At 40.3% G+C, this 24,126-nt stretch overlaps 1 protein-coding gene across 1 annotated transcript in view; it reads left to right on the top strand.

Moving 5' to 3' along the window:
• Positions 1-24,126, top strand: part of podxl2 (podocalyxin-like 2) — a 60,590-nt gene that overhangs the window by 13,265 nt on the left and 23,199 nt on the right. Inside the window, exon 2 of the mRNA XM_066698327.1 lies at positions 14,789-15,073. Coding sequence (XP_066554424.1) covers positions 14,789-15,073 — 285 coding nt within the window. The remainder of the gene's footprint in view (positions 1-14,788; positions 15,074-24,126) is intronic.

Raw genomic sequence — 24,126 nt, 5'->3', positions numbered from 1 at the left:
GGCAGTTGTTTCAATGCATTTAGGGGTGTGGTCCTGGTCAAGACAATGTCCTGAACTCCAAACTGAATGTCTGAATGGGAAAGAAAGGTGATTTAAGCAATTTTGAGCGTGGCATGGTTGTTGGTGCCAGACGGGCCGGTCTGAGTATTTCACAATCTGCTCAGTTACTGGGATTTTCACGCACAACCATTTCTAGGGTTTACAAAGAATGGTGTGAAAAGGGAAAAACATCCAGTATGCGGCAGTCCTGTGGGCGAAAATGCCTTGTTGATGCTAGAGGTCAGAGGAGAATGGGCCGACTGATTCAAGCTGATAGAAGAGCAACTTTGACTGAAATAACCACTCGTTACAACCGAGGTATGCAGCAAAGCATTTGTGAAGCCACAACACGTACGACCTTGAGGCGGATGGGCTACAACAGCAGAAGACCCCACCGGGTACCACTCATCTCCACTACAAATAGGAAAAAGAGGCTACAATTTGCACAAGCTCACCAAAATTGGACAGTTGAAGACTGGAAAAATGTTGCCTGGTCTGATGAGTCTCGATTTCTGTTGAGACATTCAGATGGTAGAGTCAGAATTTTGCATAAACAGAATGAGAACATGGATCCATCATGCCTTGTTACCACTGTGCAGGCTGGTGGTGGTGTAATTGTGTGGGGGATGTTTTCTTGGCACACTTTAGGCCCCTTAGTGCCAATTGGGCATCGTTTAAATGCCACGGCCTACCTGAGCATTGTTTCTGACCATGTCCATCCCTTTATGACCACCATGTACCCATCCTCTGATGGCTACTTCCAGCAGGATAATGCACCATGTCACAAAGGTCGAATCATTTCAAATTGGTTTCTTGAACATGACAATGAGTTCACTGTACTAAACTGGCCCCCACAGTCACCAGATCTCAACCCAATAGAGCATCTTTGGGATGTGGTGGAACGGGAGCTTCGTGTCCTGGATGTGCATCCCACAAATCTCCATCAACTGCAAGATGCTATCCTATCAATATGGGCCAACATTTCTAAAGAATGCTTTCAGCACCTTGTTGAATCAATGCCACGTAGAATTAAGGCAGTTCTGAAGGCGAAAGGGGGTCAAACACAGTATTAGTATGGTGTTCCTAATAATCCTTTAGGTGAGTGTATATGACAATGACAATGACAGTTAGTTTCTACTGAATGACTTTCTAGATGTGCCTCAGAGTGGATGTCGAACTTTGCAGTTGAGTGCCTGAGATGTGTCCAGAATTTAGTGACAGTGCTTTACTTGGCTGTCACATATCACTTTTGCAGTGATGGTTGCTGAAGACAAAATCCTTGTTTAAAGCACAGGCAACAAAAACCTGCCTGAGATAGCATGCAGTTCTACCTCTCTTCTTGAAGAAAAGCTCTTGTAAAATTGAGAGCATTACTCCTTTATTTAGGGAACAGGACCACATCTGTGTCGGTGCAGTTGGAACAGCAAGACGTAGACTCAACAGAACAGACAAAAAAGAAATCCGATTGATTTGAACGAGTCAAACAAGGGCACCAGCACAATGACAGCGGGACACTACAACAACAAAAAGAACAGCACTGTACTTGCGGTGGCTATAAAGATGGACCCCTTAGTGTACACTTAATTGCATCAGTACCACACAAAGCTCTTGTTTGAGCTATTAATTTATTTCTGAGATCAGACACAATATAATGCTATCAGGCAGAATTGTAATTTTCTGAGCTGCTGAGCTCCTTACTTGAGTATACCACTCCACCACCACCATAGCAAAATTCAAGCATTCTTCCTATAATCCATCACTATTACTACTAATGTAAAAACTAATGCAATTATATAGTATTATGTAATGTGTTGAGCTCCAATTATCACCAGAGAAGAAGTTTAAGTTTTTGTATTCATTTTTTTCTTCTTCTTGGCTTAACCCTGTGCTTTTGTTTTGTATTTGTTATCATGCCGTGGAGGTAAGTGATCCAGAATATAAATATGTGGTTAGTCTCTTCTAATTCTGGTGTTTTAGTGGTGCTGTTACTCATCAGAGACTTATCAAGCTTTCAAAGCATGCCTCCAGGCACTCTTCTGTGTTCTGGTTTGTGCTCCGAATGAATACTACACCACCCATTTCCATCGGAGGAGGCCTAGCCTATTTCCATGCAATGTGCAAAAAATAACAGCCACCGCATTATTCCAACATCAGGGAATGACACCGTCTAAATAATGGAAAGTTACTGTAGGTCCCGCTGTGTTATTTAACAGTATCTTCAAAAACAGATGACTTGCACTTTTATGAGAATTATTGAAAAGGCTTTGAATTACAGGGCAGTGTGGGAGGAGGGTAAAAATGTTTGTCCTGTGGTTTTCTCATGGAAATCATAAACAATATAAATGTAAAAGACCTATACTAGAACTCTCTTGGTAACTATAATAATCATCATCATCATCATCATCATCATCATAGCAATAGCGGTAGCTTATAATTATTATTCACACAATATATTGTGCCACTGGCCTTAAATACGTAGTAATGTATATTTGCCATGCCACTATGACCCATTATAGCCTAGTGCCCCCCTTTGAGCTCTCCAGAGTTAAGAATGAGAGTTGCATCAGCCCTGTTTTTCATAGTGTGGAAAGAGGCAGAAGGTCAGTGTATCTCCCATATGGTTATTAGGATTATTTAGATGGAGTCTGTGCATTCAAAATGGTCAGTTTCAAATTTGGAGTCTAGAAATTTAAACAAAAATAATTGCAAATTCCCCTATGCAAATATATAAAAAAACAGCTTTGTGGCTTTTTGACATGATTTGTTTACAGTGCTCAAACTACCGCAAAGACTGGGCGTCCCCTGTCAGGACAATTTCACTGGCTCTAATATGACATGTCTTCTTTAAATGTCAGGCTTGGAGGGTCTGTAGGGATGTGATACCTCAGTACTGCTAGGCACAGGGTTTGCTTGCTAATACAGAGGGTGAGCTTACAATATGCCCTTCAGGATTAGATAATGAATAGGTTTTGTTGTTGCTGGTTTTGTTCTCTGAAGCTTGTACTTGAAGGAAGAGATAGACAATCACAGAGAATCTCAGATTGTGTTTCTGTTTCTGGTTAGTTGTTTGAGAGAGCAAGGCACCACAACAGTGAAGTCAATGCAAACAACAAACAAAGCAAACACAGATGCTAAATCTTCACAGCAAAACTATTCAGAAGACACCGGCACCCTTTTCAGAAATCATCTTATGGATAGCATTGAGTAATTGTTTGTGCTGAAATGCATTTTGGCTTTACTTTTAAAATCCAGAAAAGATCTTTAACATGTAATCAAAAGCAAATAACAACATCAAAACAGTAATAAAATGCGGCTCCGAAAACATTTGAATTCAGATTTCAGAATCAAACTATTTCAAAACCATTGAAAGTAAATCCCTTTACATTTTCTGCTTAATTTTATGTTTTGGAAATACAACATGTTAAGTAATAGCCTACACATTTCTGATTTAATCATGCCTGTTTTATAACATTTTTGAATTTGCCATGAGTGGGAATGGTCTGCTTGTAATCACTGCTACTAAAAGAAATGTGCCACTGTGTTATTCATCCCCTCTAATGTTGCTGCTCATTGAACTTAAAGAACAAGATTATATGCAATGAAATGCCCCGTTCTTGCATTGGTCTGTAGGGTCATATTTTATTTTATACGGTTCTTTAGAGTTGCCTGTAGGATCTTCTTCTTGGGTTGTAATTTGACACGCTAATAGACTGTTACAGCAAACCACAGCTTCTGAAAGACCTTCTTAGATGTGTTCAATGGAAATGACAGAGCAAATATTGCCGTGTTTGGATTCTTATTGAGCCTATCTGTACCCTCACACAGAGCATGAGCAAAAACACTCCAGACATCACTTTAATTGAAGGGAAAATTTGAATTGAGATTAATGATCTAACTGTAATGTACAACAGAGCACACATAGTGCATATTGAAGTGTTTTGTGCCTATAGGTGCCCTGGATAAGGGTGTCTGCTATGAAATAAATTATAATAAAGTGAAGTGAATGTCACTGTCTAGGCCAAGTCTATAAGTATAGACCAGTTGCAGTAGACCCAGGGATTCACAATGACTCACCTCCCTTTTAGAAATGCACCCCCGCTGGTAAACTAATCTTCCTCCAGGGTGAGATTAGTATCGCTAATGGACACTGGTACCCCAATCTGCTATTTAAATATTGGAATGAGCTGTCCAGGGTTATGTGGGTCTGCTTAACAGTATTTGGGATCATAGGGAGATTGAAGGCTTATATGAAAAAACAGTTTGAGGAGCAGTTCATGCAGTTTTGCCCTCACAAGAGAAATAGAGGTTGGGAGGGAATTGTGTAACATACCCTAAGGACTCAGGCACTAAGATGAGCAACTTCAGTGACACTTGATGATTAGACTATTAATAAATGTATTAAGTAAGTAATGAATTACTAATTATTCATAATCTTAATACCAAAAAGGACATTGAGTGTTTTATAACTATATGTTAAGAAATGTTGCCCAGTAAAACTTCAGTGTAGGTTCTGTGCCGTGTCATGATAGGATTATTAAAAGAAATGACCAAAAAATCACTAATGTAAACTTGTGAGCATTTATTCACCCCTGACTCAAAAGTGCCTCTCCCTAAGTGCTCTTTAATCCTTTTATCTATAGCACCATAAGGATCTCTCATGAATGGAAAGTGGCTGGCATGTCTACATTGTGCACTGGTACTGCACTGATAAATGGGAGAATTGATTGCACTTAATCATAGCCAGTCTCCTTTCTTTAATTAGGGGTCCATTGATCTAATATTCACTGACTTCGTCCCTCTGGAACATTCACCAGTGGAAGAGAGCAAAAGTATTGCTGAGTCACATCTAGACTCTGTTCCCAGCTAAACCAGGAAGACAGACATCTTGCCTTTGTCTAGCTGGTTGTATACACTCGTACCCCGAAAAGGGCTAATCTAGCCCAAGCAGTAATTCTGCCACTTTGTTGACCAGTTTTGTTTGTTTTTAATGAAGACTTTTAGTTGTGTTACGCACCTCAAAGTGCTTCACAATGCAGAGGGTTAAGATTGTCTGTGAGAAGTGCTACTCTTAGGCAATTTAGTCCCACCCACCCCTGTATCAGAGGTTCATAACTGATACCCAGCAGCCTAGTACATCACAGAGCAGAGGTAATCAACAGGGTGGATGGCTGATAGGCATCCACTGTGAACGAGCCAGGTGTGGAATTGGTGCCTTCATACTATTTTATATTAAAGTCCTCTAGATTCTCACTGATGCAGTTTGTGCCATCTGGAACCGGCTGACTGATTGTGGTTGAGGAGGCAGCTGGTTGATCTAAATCAGCCTGCTTTGTTTCCCAAACCTTATGTCTTATATGTTGGTGATAGATGTATACCGTACTCCATATAGCACACCAGACTGCTAATGTATCATGCATTCATGCATTAATACCTGTAATTTTCATGCTCACTGCTTGTATTTTTTGCACTGGTTCTTTGTTAGCAACTGCCACAAGCGTAGGAAAAACTGTCTAGGCTTTGTGTCTGCGCTGAAGCTATTCTGAAAAGGATGCAGCAGGATCATAGCTGTCGCTGCTCCCATCTTGAGCTGCCAAATGCCTGACTGAGCAATTTACTGCGAGCTTTAGTTTCTCCCAGTCTCCCTTCTGTAATATTCTTAAGATAGAGAGTGAAGATCTGAGACTTCAGTGAGGAACAGCATTGTGCCACAGCCTTTTTTGAAGAAACCCTTTAAGCTGATTAGAGAATGAAGAAAGAAAAAAGTTGAACAATCCAATTACTTTTTGATAGAAAATGACTTTTTTAACAGTCACACAGTATAAACAACTGTCCCTCGGCTCATCTAACAAAAAGAAATGACAATCCACATGTCAGCAGTGTGTCAGGGTGCACATTCATTTCATTTACGGGCTGCACATGGATTCTTAAGGGTATTGCCAATGTGTAATGTTTTTAGATTTTACGTTCTGTTTTCCTGTAAGTTTGCTCTCTGCCTTGGTTCAGACTTTCACATATCGTCAGTTTGATGCGTGGAACAAATCAACAATGACAATGAAGTAGCATGAGTGTTAACATTATTTTCTAGATATTTAAATACAGATTACATGGCCAGAATGACACCAGGGCCAACTGCATAGGGACTTTTAAATATTCAGTAATACAGGTGGGGAAAAAAGTATTTGATCCCCTGCTGATTTTGTACGTTTGCCCACTGACACAGAAATGATCAGTCTATAATTGTAATGGTAGGTGTATTTTAACAGTGAGAGACAGAATAACAACAAAAAAATCCAGAAAAACGCATTTCAAAAAAGTTATACATTGATTTGCATGTTAATGAGGGAAATAAGTATTTGATCCCTTCGACTTAGTACTTGGTGGCAAAACCCTTGTTGGCAATCGCAGAGGTCAGACGTTTCTTGTAGTTGGCCACCAGGTTTGCACACATCTCAGGAGGGATTTTGTCCCTCTCCTCTTTGCAGATCCTCTCCAAGTCATTAAGGTTTTGAGGCTGACGTTTGGCAACTCGAACCTTCAGCTCCCTCCACAGATTTTCTATGGGATTAAGGTCTGGAGACTGGCTAGGCCACTCCAGGACCTTAATGTGCGTCTTCTCGAGCCACTCCTTTGTTGCCTTGGCTGTGTGTTTTGGGTCATTGTCATGCTGGAATACCCATCCACAACCCATTGTCAATGCCCTGGCTGAGGGAAGGAGGTTCTCACCCAAGATTTGACGTTACATGGCCCCGTCCATTGTCCCTTTGATGCGGTGCAGTTGTCCTGTCCCCTTAGCAGAAAAACACCCCCAAAGCATAATGTTTCCACCTCCATGTTTGATGGTGGGGATGGTGTTCTTGGGGTCATTCCTCCTCCTCCAAACACGGTGAGTTGAGTTGATGCCAAAGAGCTCGATTTTGGTCTCATCTGACCACAACACTTTCACCCAGTTCTCCTCTGAATCATTCAGATGTTCATTGGCAAACTTCACATGGGCCTGTACATGTGCTTTCTTGAGCAGGGGGACCTTGCGGGCGCTACAGGATTTCAGTCCTTCACGGCGTAGTGTGTTACCAATTGTTTTCTTGGTACTATGGTCCCAGCTGCCTTGAGATCATGAACAAGATCCTCCCGTGTAGTTCTGGGCTGATTCCTCACCGTTCTCATGATCATTGAAACTCCACGAGGTGAGATCTTGCATGGAGCCCCAGACCGAGGGAGACTGACAGTTATTTTGTGTTTCTTCCATTTGCGAATAATCGCACCAACTGTTGTCACCTTCTCACCAAACTGCTTGGCGATGGTCTTGTAGCCCATTCCAGCCTTGTGTAGGACTACAATCTTGTCCCTGACATCCTTGGACAGCTCTTTGGTTTTGGCCATGGTGGAGAGTTTGGAATCTGATTGATTGATTGCTTCTCATTAACATGCAAATCAATTTATAACTTTTTTGAAATGCGTTTTTCTGGATTTTTGTTGTTGTTATTCTGTCTCTCACTGTTAAAATACACCTACCATTAAAATTATAGACTGATCATTTCTTTGTCAGTAGGCAAACGTACAAAATCAGCAGGGGATCAAATACTTTTTTCCCTTACTGTACATGCTAGCAAGCAACAGGCAGAACTAGCCTAGAAGCAAGAGAGTAAATTTACATTGGCCTGAAAACAATGCTGTTTAGTTACACTGGGAAGCAGCTCGCAAACCTTTAAGAGAAATAAACTGATCACACAGGGGTCAATATTATGAGACTTTATTATAAACCATTTCTCCAAGCGCTGCTAGTGCTCTTCAAGATGTAGTGATTAAGGCTGAGTAATGGCTATCATTGGATTATTACCACTGTCTGTTTGTTCCTGATTTAGCTGAGGGACTTCAATCATACGGTCACTGTCAGGCTGGGAGTATTACATGTGTGTGAAAGTGAAGACTCTGAAGTATCAAGCAATCTGACATTGATTTAAAAATAATCAAAAAATAATTGGTACTGTACCATTAAAGTAGAAATAAAAACACTTGCTGGCCCGGTTAGCTTGGATGTGACAATTGCGAGCAGGGATAAATCGTTTTGAATTGCAATGGAAAAGGGAACCCGTATCAACTTCAAAACCGTTCCCCCGGTAGTGATCTAAAGATGCCATCAGAGCTATGTGGGGCTGTGTGGATTTGGCAATTACCCTTAAGTCTTTTCATCGCAGATACCGACACCCTTGCCTTCATGGAATCTCAGCCACTGATACCAGGGGAAGGAGACGGAGGAAGGAGGGAAAAAAGTTATAATTAAGGTCATTGACCCTTGGGATTACTAGCACGCCACTAGTTGGCCCAGTCAGGTATAGAATGCACTGGCAGCTACATCAGTACCTCTAGTCTCTCTGGTCTTCCATTTGGCTTGGTTTTGCATCACGGTAGATAGAATGGGAAATGTCAAGCCAAAATTGGTCATGTACTGCATCAGGCTTTCAGCAGGTATAGAACCTTTTTTAGTACCTGCCCCTTACGGCAGGCAATGTATTATTAATCGCTGGGAGTACTTAAAGACTGGGAGAGGAGAGCATCTCTCTTCTTAATCAGAATCAAAGTTGTTTTCTTTCTTGTTCACTGGTCATTATTACTCCTGGCAATGTTCCAAAATATCCCATAGCAATGCAATACATATGCAGTTTATTATATTGGGTTGTTGGGTACTACCATTGATCTCGGCTGAGAACCAGGGCTGTAGTCATGCACGATGTGTGTACACAATAGTTTAGGTGGCATATGATTGTGTAATCACTTGATCTGCTTCGTAGTTGTTCACAATGAATGCACAGGACAACTTCCAAATGGCCTGAACAATGTTTCTGAGTGAGACAACCCATACCCCACCAGCAGGTATAAGTTCATAGGTCGTGTGAAGGGTGTCTCTTATTGTATAAGAGTTGTCATCTCATGCTGTTTGGGTGGTTTTGGTTGCACAAACTATGCAGAATGATATCTCTTATACAATAGAACCCTTCTCACGACCTATACACTTATTATAAATCACACGCATAAGGATTAGATGCACACATATTTTAACAAACATATATATATAATTTTTTTTTTTTTTCGTAACATTTTTGTCTGTCTAAAATGTTTTGGTCCAGGATCTGCTGTAACTGACCTACAGTAGCCGATCTGTGTTATGTTTCCATACTGGTTAAACGTAACAAAACTACTACACATCCTGTGAAACTTGCACCAGATTGCAGGGATTTTTGCAAATGCTGCTCTGTGATTGAATTTTTAAGTATTTTCCAATCAAACAGTAAATCCAGATTCCATTAGGAAATGCAATTTGACCCCCATGTTCTCTGAATCCAGCGTTCTGTCCCCTAACTCTCTTTGTCTCAAAGTGTGTATTTGTTGTTTTAATCAGTGTGCCTGCTATAAGGATGAGCACCTGTGAAGTGTGTTTTGTCCTTATCTACAGCAAAGCACCATGATTCTGCATCAAAGCCGGGGGTTCATAAAAAAGCTCCCACTCTGTACGGAGAAAAACATGAAGCATTAAAGCCAAGAATGAAAGGAAATTAACTGTGGCTTTGTGAGGCACCGGGATAAATCCAACTGAACTGTTTATTGGAGCAGGGTACTGGGAATGGGAAGCACAGAACTGTTGTCTCGATACAAAACCAAGTGTGAACAAGCCAAGGAGGATAAGGACCGGCATGTCACTTGTCTTTTGCCGGATAGAAAAAAGACAGCTGGCAAGAAAACTCCCAACTGACACATTTGGTGCTAAGCCTTCTGGCATAGATTCTAAACATAGTTAGCTCATGTTTGCATCTTTCAATAAAATAACTGATTCCTCAGTACTTAAAGAAATGAGGGAAATTATTTATAGGCTGCTATCTCAAATATTTCAAATGACACTTAGAACAGGGAATGTGCCAACTGACTGGAATCCACAAGAAAGGGGACAAAACTGAGCCAGGAAATTACAGACCAATCAGTCTCACCTGCATCAGTTGTAAAATGTTGGAAAGAATTATTAGACAGAAATTAGAGGAGCATCTTAATGAAAAGCATATTCAAGGAGATAGTCAACATGGGTTTAGACGAGGCAGATCATGTCTTACTAATTTATTAGAGTTTTTCGAACACGCAACTGCAGCTGTGGATCATGTGAAAGCATATGATATGATATACTTAGATTTTCAAAAAGCTTTTGATAAGGTTCCACACCAAAGACTGATCCTCAAATTGGAAGCTGTAGGCATTCAGGGTAATGTAAGTAGATGGATTATGAACTGGTTGATGTATAGGAAACGGAGGGTGTCGATTAGAGGAGTTGCTTCTAACTGGAGTGAGGTTGTTAGTGGAGTTCCACAGGGATCAGTACTAGGGCCTTTGCTTTTTCTAATCTATATTAATGATCTGGACTCTGGGATAGTTAGCAAACTTGTCACATTTGCAGATGATACTAAAATAGGTGGCTCAGCAGATACAATCTCGGCAGCACAGGCTATTCAAAGGGACTAAGATAATATTCAGTTGTGGGCCGACACCTGGCAGATGAAATTCAATGTGGACAAGTGCAAGGTGCATCAGACATGAGGGCACCTGAGTGAGAAGCACTAGTTTGAGCTCATCTGGATACTGTGTGCAGTTCTGGGCTCCACACTTCAAGAAAGATATTGCTGCTCTAGAGGCAGTTCAGAGGAGAGCAACCAGACTTATTCCAGGTCTGAAGGGAATGTCCTACTGAGAGACTGAGGAACTGAACCTTTTCACCCTGGAACAGAGGAGACTATGTGGGGACTTGATCCAAGTCTTCAAAATCATGAAAGGCATCGACCACATCAAACCAGAGGAGCTTTTCCAGATCAGCAGGGACACATGCACCCAGGGACACAAATGGAAATTGGGCTTCAAGGCATTAAAAATGGAAAACAGAAGACACTTCTTCACACAGAGAGTCGTCACAATCTGGAACAAACTCCCCAGCGATGTGATAGAAGGTGAAAGTTTGGGAACATTTCAAAATAGACTGGATAGGATCCTTGGATCACTCCGTTATTAATGGATACCAAACAAGCACAATGGGTCGAATGGCCTCCTCTCGTTTGTAAACTTTCTTATGTTCTTATGATTCCTCAAAAATGTCTCTGAAATATGAAAGAATCATTTCTATTTCATATGGCCTATGAGAAATTGAAGTTGAGCGCAATATCGTGCTGTTACTGTGCCAGTGCAGACAAACAGTTCGTGTCATTTTCCAAACTGCAACAGAGAAACACATCAATTTGTGTTGTTTAAGTATAATAACATATTACAATGACATTCATACCTGTATGAGTTTGTGGGTGGACTGTCAATAAACCATAAAAGGTGGAATTTTTCTTGACAGTCTATATTTTCCTCATTTTCTGTTATTTTGATAAATTGCTCTGGCTAATCACGTTAGTTTTTATGTTTGTGATAACTGCCTTCATGCGACAGATTCAACTGCAATCCGGTATTGTAGTACATCTTTAAAACCAAAAGGAGAGAGTAAAAATAAATAATTTGGAAAAAAAATACCTGTATCCTGTGTAATATCTAGTATCCTTTATTAGCTAAATGGAGGGTTTCATGGTTACTCAAGACACCATAATAGGAATGAATCACATTTAATCTGTTGGAGCTTAATTAATACCCAGAATACATTTAAGCTGGCAGCTTGTGGATATCGAAACAGAAGCTTTCTCAGGGAAGAAGCACAGTTAAGCAGGATCATTAATTTGATTTATTTATTTATTTAATCAATTATAAATGGTCAAAGGAGGGAAATATCAGCCCTGGTTATGGATAGCAAGGGCCTGTAGCAGACTGTGTTTTGAATAAAAATATCAGTCTCACAGGACGCAATGCAGAAATATTATCCTGGGTTTGTCTGCCTGTCAGATTGCATTCGGAAAACAAAATGGGCATCGCTCAACATTTCCAAAAGAAGAATGACTTAATTGAACTATTCCACCAGGAGTTGGAATTTTCAATTTGATGAAGGTTTGAAGAAGAAGATGAGCTTTTCTCAATTTATCTTTTTTTTTTAAATTATTATATATTTTTTTTTTTTACTGAAAGTCTGACAGGCGTTCTGTGTTTTTTTTTTTTTTTGGTCACAACCCCCCCCCATCCTCTCCGGTTTTGCCCTTTTTCAGCTCGACTGCATCAAAGACATAAAAAATATGAGAAAGCTAGCCTTTGGGGGCCCACTACCTTAGGTGGGATTTGAAGAGAAGCTCCCCGAGCCACTGCAGGATTTATATGCCTCTCACTCAGGTGCCCTCATGTCTGATGCTCAGCCTATCAAAGCAGCTGCAGTTATTTACACTTGCATGAACGTTCACGCTTCAGATTTCTTTATTTCAAGTCATTACTTGAAAAGGGGAGAACTGGGAAATAAGCATGAGATATTGGAAACAGAGTCTGCATTTCCATCTGTGGAAGTATAATCTAGTCCCAATTGATGTTGGAGGCTTGGCATCAAAACACCGAAATATGTTTTAGAATCCCAAGCTCCAGAGTTCCCTCTAGTAAAAAAGTGAGTTGCTTACTGGACACCACCTAACATGTGTTCCCACCTTTGGGCCTTGGTTATGATGGGTGGTCTGTAGAACTGTATTGTTTTGTTTTTTTGATATGTACAAATTCATCTCTGTTTCTTCTCTACGATTTACCAGTTACATTTGTGAGATAAAGATGTCATGAATCTATCTAGTTTGATTTCGCATTTTGTTTTTAAGTGGATTTCCTGGTCCAGGAATTTAGAGAAGAAGATGACAAAAAGCCATCAGTCTTCAATCTCCTTGTGACTGTAACAGCATACGTGAAATGTAATGTTGACCCCAAAGGCCTTTTATTTTCCAGAATGACAAGTAACATCCTAAGGGTATTTTATAAAACCATTTCAGATTTTAAAGCTGTCATAAAAACCTCTTAAATACCAGGGAGCTAATGAAGGCTATGTATGTGATTCTTGCAACTTTCTTCCATGTGAAAATGCAACTTCCCTATATTTCACATGCCAGCTAAAACTTGCATGTGTTAGCCTCTTTGAAAATCACTATTTATATAGCCTATTCAATGTTTTAAATACCTTTCAGAACATTCCTTTGCTTAACTGTGCTTCAAAATATGCACCTCAGCTTGCAGGGAAAATATTCGTAAACATCTTGAAGTGTGTCAATATTGTGTATCCAGCAATGAAATGGGACAATTCAGTTTGTTTGTACAAGTAGTAGTAGTAGATCTAAGAATCTCATCCATCCATTTCTTCAAGGATCCCAGAGATCTCTGCTTCAGAACAATGCCTGTGGTAACTTGCTCAACACTCCCGAAATCCTTATGATAAAGATGTGTCTATTTTTAATAGTGAACTGTCTAATTTCCATGTGCTGCCTCTGGTCCTTGTTTCATTGTTTATCCTCTGGATCTGTCAGTACCTTTCAGGATTTTTGAACACTTGTATCAAATCCCCTCTTCATTGCTCCTGCTTAAGACCAAGGAGTCCCAAATTCAGTCCCTGTATGACCTTCCTTTAAACTGTCTCAAGTGTAAATTAACAGTTTAAACCTAGCATTCATTTGTAACAAAACACGTGTAAAGAAACAAACCTTTGCATTCATGGGGGGCCATGGTCATGGTCATATACCTTTCTTCACACTTCTAGACCTAGACCTGTGCTAAAAACCAGGTGAAGAAGGAAAGGAGGAGGAAAATAGTGAACGCTTAAGGAAATTACATGAGCATCGACTTCACAGGCTCAAATTACATGGCTGAAGAAAAACTGACATATGTATGCTTCGTAGTTCAGAATTTGTGAAGAGAGGTTGCTTTTTCCCTCCCCATTTTAAAGTTAAGATTCCCCTGAGCCACATTTTCTCTACTGTTCAGTAGAGTTGCTAGCTAAAGTATTCATATGGATTGCATATGAAAAACATATTTACTATTTTTAATTTAGACGTTAGCAGTTAGGTTTATGGTTCTGCAAAATTTTCTACAAGTGTTTGAGGAAGCTCCTGGCTAGAAAAACATATATAATTTGTAATTTAATTTACAATAATTACCATCATATTACTATTCCAAAATGTTTTAAAATCTCAGTGTGTAACCACTGTTCAGCGCACAGACCCTCCGACCTATCACAGGTTGTAACAAAAAGCCCCTGAAATATTTAACTGAATTTGTAACTGTCAGCATGACGGGCAAATTACAGATTGAATGGACTGGTAGAGCAGCCTGATCCTGTTGTAAAGGGATCACTTTGCCTAACAAGACAACCATGACAAATTGGGGCTGTACACATGTTTAAGTAACTGTTGTAGAAAAGCATGGTTTTGTTGGCTATGTGTCACAGGTGTGCTACAGACGTCAGAATCACACAACGCTTCAACTCTGTTCCTTTCTGGTGCTACTTTAATACAAATTTTACTAATCTTCAATCTTCTGAAAAACCCATACAAAGACTTTATTATCTTCAATGTAACCGCTCATGCACTCACGTCCTGCATAACTTTATTATTCATGTTACATATTTACACGGTTACATTTAATCCAAATAATAATAATAATAATAATACAAATTTAAAATAATCAAATTAAACTTAAAACTTCACAAAAGATCACTCTTGTCAAAACTCCAAGTCATTTTACAAAAACTCTTCAGACATTCATGGTTTCAAGTGTTTCATTAATGTTCTGTTGCTTTGGTACTGTGTTGAGGTCGGTTGTTTATTCCCCTAAGGTGCTGTTTTCCTCCTGGGTTCCTGTGAAGAGCTGAGCAGGGACTTGGTGTTTTCTTCTCCTGCCAGCCATCCAATGATGTCTGATACTGTGGACTCTGCAGAGCAAACTGACCCCTCCACCCTAGAGCCAGACAACGCCAGTATCCCAGGGATCCTTACTGGGTCTCAGGAATCGGGCTTCTCCAGCGAGGAGCTTGAAGACACCAAACTGCTACAGCCCCAATTCTTTTGGGATGACGCCGGTGAGATAAACAGCACCAACTTGGATGCTGATTCCCCAGAAGGTAGGTTGCCTCCATACTTCTCAACAGTGTAGACTGGATGTGAACCTTGGATCACTTAGTTATTAATGGTCACCAAACAAGCATGATGGGTTGAATGGCCTCCTCTCATTTGTCAAAGCTTTTTCTCCAGAGAAATCAATCACTCCCCTTATTTTTCCAAAATATTTAAAGGAACTCATAGACCGAAATAAGACACGGAAAATGTATTATATTATTTTTCTTCAACCAAACATCATTGTGCTTTGGGGCAGACCAAAGATTCCCTGTCTTTCAAGATGGCAACCATATTGTTGTATAATATGTTACCTCATAAAATCAAAAACACAAAAAAGAGTAGGAAAGAAAAGCTTAATCCTGAAGAAATATGAAGAATATAAACCATTTGATATAAATGCATAGTGTAACCATTTTAAAACCATTGGAAAACTGCTAAGGTTAAAATTCTTCTTTTCCTGCCTGTTCCTTCTTCTCACTAATGACCTCCTCTACCACTCTCTTCTTGGACTCCTGGTCCAGTCACCTGCCTGGATACTCAATGACCACAAACTTAATTGATCGGTCAAATGCCATTTTGCTCAACACTATAATCTTGTCCACTTACAAGTGATAGAAGATGGGGTGATTCCATTATTTTTACTGGGCTTCCTTTCGATATACCCAGGCCTCTGTTCTTATCCTCAGGTGTCCTACATCAACCCTGCATCAACAGTTGTTCTGTTGTGGAAAATATTACACCAAATGGTGCCAAAGCAACCAGCCCAACAGAGGTGCAGCAGATAACTTGGTGGTGTAGCAAAGTGTTTTTTTCTTTACAAATCCCTTTTTGTCATAGCTCTGTTTCAGTGTCATAAATAAAACGTGAGAATTTGAGTCTTTGTCACTGTTTAAAAAATAAATCAAATGTATGTGAATTTGTAACCTTTTTGCCGGCAAGAAATTGGTGTTTTCACACAGATTGTTCACGGCAGTCAGTCAAAAGCTGTCAAAACCCTACCATCTCGCTGACAAATCAGGGAATATTCAGCCATAACTGGAGACATGGTACTGCTTCCCAGAATGTAAAAACCCAAATTAGGCCTGGAGAGGAATAAATTGATGCACCACACACATCCATTAGATTTCATTGGTATGCAGCTCACTGCGACCTCATGCAGCGTTTATTATTTTTATAGTTAATCGTCCTGGGGAGAGCTGTCCAAATGACAAGCCTCCTTTTCCAAAAGTGTCTAGTAGTGGCAGGGGCTGGAAGGGAGAGAAGGGCATTTAGTAACATTTAGTGGTTGGTACTGGACAAGCTGGCAATGGAGAATAACTGCTGTAAATTCATGAGGTTGTGGAGTGATAAATGTGGATGAGCATATGACAGCCAACAGTTAGAGGGATTGGAAAACGATGTTGGAAAGCATTTTTGAAAGCTGACATTTGTTATAGTAAAACCACACAATAAAAAGAGATCTATTGGGATACACAATGCAGTATGTATCTTGTGTAAATTGTAAGTTGAAGTTGCCCTGGATATATGCCAATAAATAAATAATAATAATAATAATATATCGCAAAACATTTAATGGCCCTTATGGGCTACCTTTCAACGTGTAATAACATCAAGGGTTCTTTCATGGCTGACTCGGTATGAAACAATGTTTCCCGGTGCGACGGGTATACGCACTCTGTCAGTTATTTGTCATGTAAGAGCTAATTAGCAAACATCAATTCTCCATCAGTCTCATTCACACAAAGCACACTTCTTACACAAGTCAAAGTACTTTGTTCTGAATAATGGAGCTCAGGCACAGTTTTGCATAAGGATTTGAAATGTGCATGGATCACAAGCTACGTGTTGTTGCTGCTTTATAATCCCGGCAATAGAGCTTCTGTTCACCAAAGAGTCCCAGATGGATCATTTGGCGTCTATTTGCCTCCAGAGAGGATGTGAGAGATTCTGTGAACTCTCATTTTTGTTAGTGTGCTTACAGACTTAAAGACAACAAATAATTTTAATCTTGTCTACTTACCTTTTGTAATGCAATGTGTGCTTTTTGTTTGCTAGAGCTGCTGTTGGCCTTTTGAGTTAAGCCCTTTGAACAAGGCCACTAAACAGGTGCGCGGACAAGACCTTCTGTGATTGCATGGGTATATAATTGGCAACTCCTCTCTACTGTGATGAACCCTGCCGTCAGTGTGGCTGGCACTCCTCCACACATTATAATTGGCCTGCCTGGGCTGACAGGCCTTACGCGCACACTTTTATTTTAAGGCAGCCACATCGGAAATGTAAAACTGCTGATGCCCACATTACTTTTCAAGAAGTTCAGTATATCTCAAATGTATTTGAAGTATTCTTGAAACATGCAGGAATTCTTTCTTCTCCAATCTCTGGGTGTTCATTGTGACTATTGGAATTGTTTCACCTTCTTTCACTCTCATTAGCAGAAAGAGTTCAGTAGATGCATTGTGTTGAATGCCGCAATCTTGTAATAGCTGACCCTTTGGGGCCAACATAGTTTTAAAATAAAAGATAGACAGGCAGACATTCAAGCATAAGTCCTATCCAAATCACAAATGGTATGTATTTCATTATGATTTTCTGCCGAGTATGTATTTTGATCGTGCTGTCAGTAATAAGAGGTAATTGTATGAGCACTGTAATTCAAAAACATTGTTTTGGCAATACCTGTATCTGCCTGGGAGGCCCATAATTTAATCTACTGTAATGAAATGGTGGCTATGCTTTACAGCTGAATACACAATTCCCTGCTTTTGATAATGGCAGCAGTGTGGACTTGGCTGTTGTTGTCCAAGATTTGATTAGGGTTCTTGCTAAAATTGGGGCAAATTACATGCAAACATCTTGCGCATTTTGTGGTCACAATAGTTCTGCTTCTGTGTTTACATGCGAGTTATTTTCAGAGAACAAATTTAGTCTTCCAAATGCATATGACCTCATTAACAATAAACAAATGGGAGAAAATAAATCTTGTGCACCAAAAGATATCGTTCAAATAATGAACAGGGGTTGGACAGAGATGATGAAAGAGTAGGCCACCTCCATCTGTCTAGGATGCAGAGGACTTGCAATCAAAACTACTTATGCTGCCATGATGAAAAAGAGAGTAAAAATAAAAATGATTAATTAATTATGTTATTCTTATGATTAGTAGTTCTAATAACGATAGAAGTAGTATGTGTAAAAAAGACAACAGCACAGAAATTCTTATTCCTTTTCTTAGGCTCTGTAAGCACTAAAGCTACTGATGGTTAATGGAGCAGAGAGGGAAGGAACTTCTTCTGTGTGATTGTGATGTCTGTGTGTGATGTCTGATTCACTATATGATGAAGCAAGTAAGAATAAAACATGACTGGCCGTAGCATGTACCTAAAGCATTCAGTATTGTTTCCGGGAACACTTAAAAATTAAAAAGATTTAAGCCATAGATTCACGATTAAGGTATTGTTAAATTACACTCTTAGAAGAAATTTGTTATTTCAGTAAAGGACGGTTAATTCAGATGCTGGTCCCGTGTTGAAATATGGGGGAAAAACACAAAATGTGTTGTCCTTAGTCAACTAATGTATTAAAAACAATGCATTACTTCAAAACATGTCCTTCACATCTAACTTTTTATGAATTAGGAACTCTTTCCCCCCCCCCCCCCCCCAATGACTCAAACCTAGCCTATCTCCCAGTTCTCTCTTAATTAAGGGAGGCTGATTCCATGGCTGGTAAAGATCCCTCCCATGGTGTGTGCTGGGTCTGGTCTCTTCCAGCCCCCCATAAGCTCCCCCTAGTGGCTGATCTGTGAGTTGGCTCACTATATATATATTATATATATATTATATATATATAATATATTATATTATATTATATATATTATATATATATATACACTCACCTAAAGGAATATTAGGAACACCTGGTCAATTTCTCATTAATGCAATTATCTAACCAACCAATCACATGGCAGTTGCTTCAATGCATTTAGGGGTGTGGTCCTGGTCAAGACAATCTCCTGAACTCCAAACTGAATGTCTGAATGGGAAAGAAAGGTGATTTAAGCAATTTTGAGCGTGGCATGGTTGTTGGTGCCAGACGGGCCGGTCTGAGTATTTCACAATCTGCTCAGTTACTGGGATTTTCACGCACAACCATTTCTAGGGTTTACAAAGAATGGTGTGAAAAGGGAAAAACATCCAGTATGCGGCAGTCCTGTGGGCGAAAATGCCTTGTTGATGCTAGAGGTCAGAGGAGAATGGGCCGACTGATTCAAGCTGATAGAAGAGCAACTTTGACTGAAATAACCACTCGTTACAACCGAGGTATGCAGCAAAGCATTTGTGAAGCCACAACACGTACGACCTTGAGGCGGATGGGCTACAACAGCAGAAGACCCCACCGGGTACCACTCATCTCCACTACAAATAGGAAAAAGAGGCTACAATTTGCACAAGCTCACCAAAATTGGACAGTTGAAGACTGGAAAAATGTTGCCTGGTCTGATGAGTCTCGATTTCTGTTGAGACATTCAGATGGTAGAGTCAGAATTTTGCATAAACAGAATGAGAACATGGATCCATCATGCCTTGTTACCACTGTGCAGGCTGGTGGTGGTGGTGTAATGGTGTGGGGGATGTTTTCTTGGCACACTTTAGGCCCCTTGGTGCCAATTGGGCATCGTTTAAATGCCACGGCCTACCTGAGCATTGTTTCTGACCATGTCCATCCCTTTATGACCACCATGTACCCATCCTCTGATGGCTACTTCCAGCAGGATAATGCACCATGTCACAAAGGTCGAATCATTTCAAATTGGTTTCTTGAACATGACAATGAGTTCACTGTACTAAACTGGCCCCCACAGTCCATATTGATAGGATAGCATCTTGCAGTTGATGGAGATTTGTGGGATGCACATCCAGGGCACGAAGCTCCCGTTCCACCACATCCCAAAGATGCTCTATTGGGTTGAGATCTGGTGACTGTGGGGGCCAGTTTAGTAACTTTGTAATGATTTGCAGTGACCCTTCCCTCTAAGGGGACAAGGATGACTCATCTGACCATATCACTTTTTTTTCACATTTCTGTAGACCAGTGCCTGTGGTTTTTGCACCACTGAACTGAACCACTTTGTAATGATGGGTTTACAGTAAGGGAAAAAAGTATTTGATCTCCTGCTGATTTTGTACGTTTGCCCACTGACAAAGAAATGATCAGTCTATAATTTTAATGGTAGGTGTATTTTAACAGTGAGAGACAGAATAACAGCAAAAAAATCCAGAAAAACGCATTTCAAAAAAGTTATAAATTGCATGTTAATGAGTGAAATAAGTATTTGACCCCTTCGACTTAGTACTTGGTGGCAAAACCCTTGTTGGCAATCGCAGCGGTCAGACGTTTCTTGTAGTTGGCCACCAGGTTTGCACACATCTCAGGAGGGATTTTGTCCCACTCCTCTTTGCAGATCCTCTCCAAGTCATTAAGGTTTCGCGGCTGACGTTTGGCAACTCGAACCTTCAGCTCCCTCCACATTTTTCTATGGGATTAAGGTCTGGAGACTGGCTAGGCCACTCCAGGACCTTAATGTTCTTCTTCTTGAGCCACTCCTTTGTTGCCTTGGCTGTGTGTTTTGGGTCATTGTCATGCTGGAATACCCATCCACGACCCATTTTCAATGCCCTGGCTGAGGGAACGAGGTTCTCACCCAAGATTTGATGGTACATGGCCCCGTCCATCGTCCCTTTGATGCGGTGCAGTTGTCCTGTCCCCTTAGCAGAAAAACACCCCCAAAGCATAATGTTTCCACCTCCATGTTTGACGGTGGGGATGGTGTTCTTGGGGTCATAGGCAGCATTCCTCCTCCTCCAAACACGGCGAGTTGAGTTGATGCCAAATAGCTCGATTTTGGTCTCATCTGACCACAACACTTTCACCCAGTTCTCCTCTGAATCATTCAGATGTTCATTGGCAAACTTCAGACGGGCCTATACATGTGCTTTCTTGAGCAGGGGGGACCTTGCGGGCGCTGCAGGATTTCAGTCCTTCATGGCGTAGTGTGTTACCAATTGTTTTCTTGGTGACTATGGTCCCAGCTGCCTTGAGATCATTAACAACATCCTCCCGTGTAGTTCTGGGCTGATTCCTCACCATTCTCATGATCATTGAAACTCCACGAGGTGAGATCTTGCATGGAGCCCCAGACCGAGGGAGACTGACAGTTATTTTGTGTCTCTTCCATTTGCGAATAATCGCACCAACTGTTGTCACCTTCTCACCAAGCTGCTTGGCGATGGTCTTGTAGCCCATTCCAGCCTTGTGTAGGTCTACATCCTTGGACAGCTCTTTGGTCTTGGCTATGGTGGAGAGTTTGGAATCTGATTGATTGATTGCTTCTGTGGACAGGTGTCTTTTATACAGGTAACGAGCTGAGATTAGGAGCACTCCCTTTAAGAGAGTGCTCCTAATCTCAGCTCGTTACCTGTATAAAAGACACCTGGGAGCCAGAAATCTTGCTGATTGATAGGGGATCAAATACTTATTTCACTCATTAACATGTAAATCAATTTATAACTTTTTTGAAATGCGTTTTTCTGGATTGTTTTTTTTGTTGTTATTCTGTCTCTCACTGTTAAAATACACCTACCATTAAAATTATAGACTGATCATTTCTTTGTCAGTGGGCAAACGTACAAAATCAGCAGGGGATCAAATACTTTTTTCCCTCACTGTATGTATTTTAATGTACTACATTACAGAAGATTTTAAATCGTATGGAGGAAAATCCTTTGAAGGAACAATATTTAAAAGGGAATCCTTTCTTGTAAAGCAAAGTTCAAAAAGGTCTCATTATTGTTGTTGCTTTAAGACAAATTGAGTCACAGGTCAGAATTACAGCTCTCAATTACACTTGTCTGAGAGCAGTGATGGCAGCACTCTTAGATCGAAGTGGAGTCTCTAATCTTACACCAAAGACTTGTCAGTATGCCATGTGTTCAAAAAAGCAGAAACTGACGTACAGACCAGATGATGGACGTCTCACTCTCGGTACACAAAAGCTGAAGCGGCTCAGCAAGCAGCTCATTGGATTTCAAGGGCAGAAGCTTTGCTGATATGAAGCCATTTATCTTCTGTTTTGTCTCATCACAAAGTCTTATTCTGCACTCTTTCAGAGTGGCACTGAACATTACAACTCAAAGCCCTCTTCACCGCCGTGTGTTGGTAGCACACATCAACTTTTACCTCTTGCTGTTGCCCATTTAAAGTCCCCTTTAGCAGCACCCATGTCTCACATCTTTCAAAGGCTTGCAACAGAAGATTCCTACATGTGGCCAACACTACTGCAGCTCCCACAAAAAATTATACGTCAAGGTAAGAGATGAAAGTAGGAAATCTCAAAGTTTTGTTTTACTGTAGAGTCCTGATTTGAACTGTCTGCATGTCAATTGCAAAAATGACAAATTGGCAGCTATTTCTTCTTCTTTCCTCTCTCTCTCTCTCTCTCTTTCTTTGATCTTACAGAGTCTGCTCTTCCCTTGCCATCTTGAAGAATTTTTTACAGCAATGCCCGACCGACGGCAGGAAACACATCAGTGACTAAAAGCAGTTTTCATAAAACACAGTCATAGTACAGCAGGCGCTTTGTCTCACCATGTGATAAAGAAAACTATTTTATTAACCTGGCCTTTTCTCTTTGTGTTCTCTCATTGTCTCTGGAGTTTAAGAACTGACTTGTTTATTTTAATTAATATTTTAATTAACAATTATATTAATTGTTTATTTTAATTAATAACATAACTATCTTTGCAATTATCTCCATATTATTTATCATCTCTGAATATTCCATTATCATGCAGGAATTCCTGTATTTTCTGGAAGATTTCTGTTAAGACGTCTCATTTTTTACATGTAAATGAAATTACTTATGTGAATTTATTCACTGATCAATTTAACTTATTTTCTTTTTTTTTAGAATAGACAACAAAATGTAGTGTGTGATGGTTTGTCTGTGTAAAATCCACTGGAGTCATCTAAAATGAAATAATTACACAACCAATGGAAAACGTATATAAGGATAATTGTCAAGTACACAAGTAACAAAACCCCAGATTTGCTATTATTATTTATTTATTTGTTGGCAGACGCCCTTATCCAGGGTGACTTACAGGTAACATGAGTCAAGTATAATACAATTACAGTTTAAAAATGAAAATTTAGAAAGTAGAGAAGTATTTAACTTAAAATGGTACAAAGGGGCTCCCAAATGGCACCATGCAGTAAAATCCTTTGTCTGGAGTTCAGGATGCTTCCAATAACTTGGATTTTTTTGTTTTGGTTTCCAATTCCATCTTTGATTTTGCCAGGAATGTCCAAAGGGTGGCACCCAATGTGCTGAGTGTTTGCTGGGACATAGTAGGTAGAAGTTAACTAGACAACCTGCAGTTTATTGCTCATTTGCAGCTTCCTGTGGCTTCCTGGGCCACCTGCAGGTTTCTGGTTGGTGTAATTGCTGGGCTGTGGCCTTGCTTGACTTGTGGTACTATGTCTCCTGAAGAAACACAGTCATAGCATTGGGCTGAGTGGACTATTCAGCCATTCCAAAGAGGAGAAAATAGATCCAGATTGAAAATACTAATAAGAACTGGTACTTACCAGTCACTGTTAGCAATTTGAGAAGCTCTGACAATCAGACCCCTGCTGCTGAGGTTTTCCTCCATGGACTCTAAGAATACCTTCCTCTGAGAAGCAGGGAAAGCAGCTGTTACTGCAAAGATCTCCCTGCTACAGCCAGCTAACCTGGCCTCCTGGCACAGCTGAAGTCGGAAGACATGCGAACCTGCTGTGGACTTTCCAGGGGGCATATCAGGTCTTGACACTCTTAGAAGATTATCCCCAAACCATGAGGATTGAAATCTAGACAATGGTGTCATTCTTTTGTGTCTGTCAAGTGTAAGACTATAGATGCCTGCTTAATGTGACACAAAGGCAGTAGAGGATATAAATATATATACTAGCAAAACATGTCCTTCACCCTGGGCAAATGGGCCGTACCTCCCCATTG

The sequence above is a fragment of the Amia ocellicauda genome, chromosome 3 (genome assembly GCF_036373705.1).
Source record: "Amia ocellicauda isolate fAmiCal2 chromosome 3, fAmiCal2.hap1, whole genome shotgun sequence".
Classification (NCBI taxonomy): Eukaryota; Metazoa; Chordata; class Actinopteri; order Amiiformes; family Amiidae; genus Amia; species Amia ocellicauda.
Note: the sequence above shows the minus strand (reverse complement) of the source record. Positions and strands in the feature narration are given on the sequence as shown.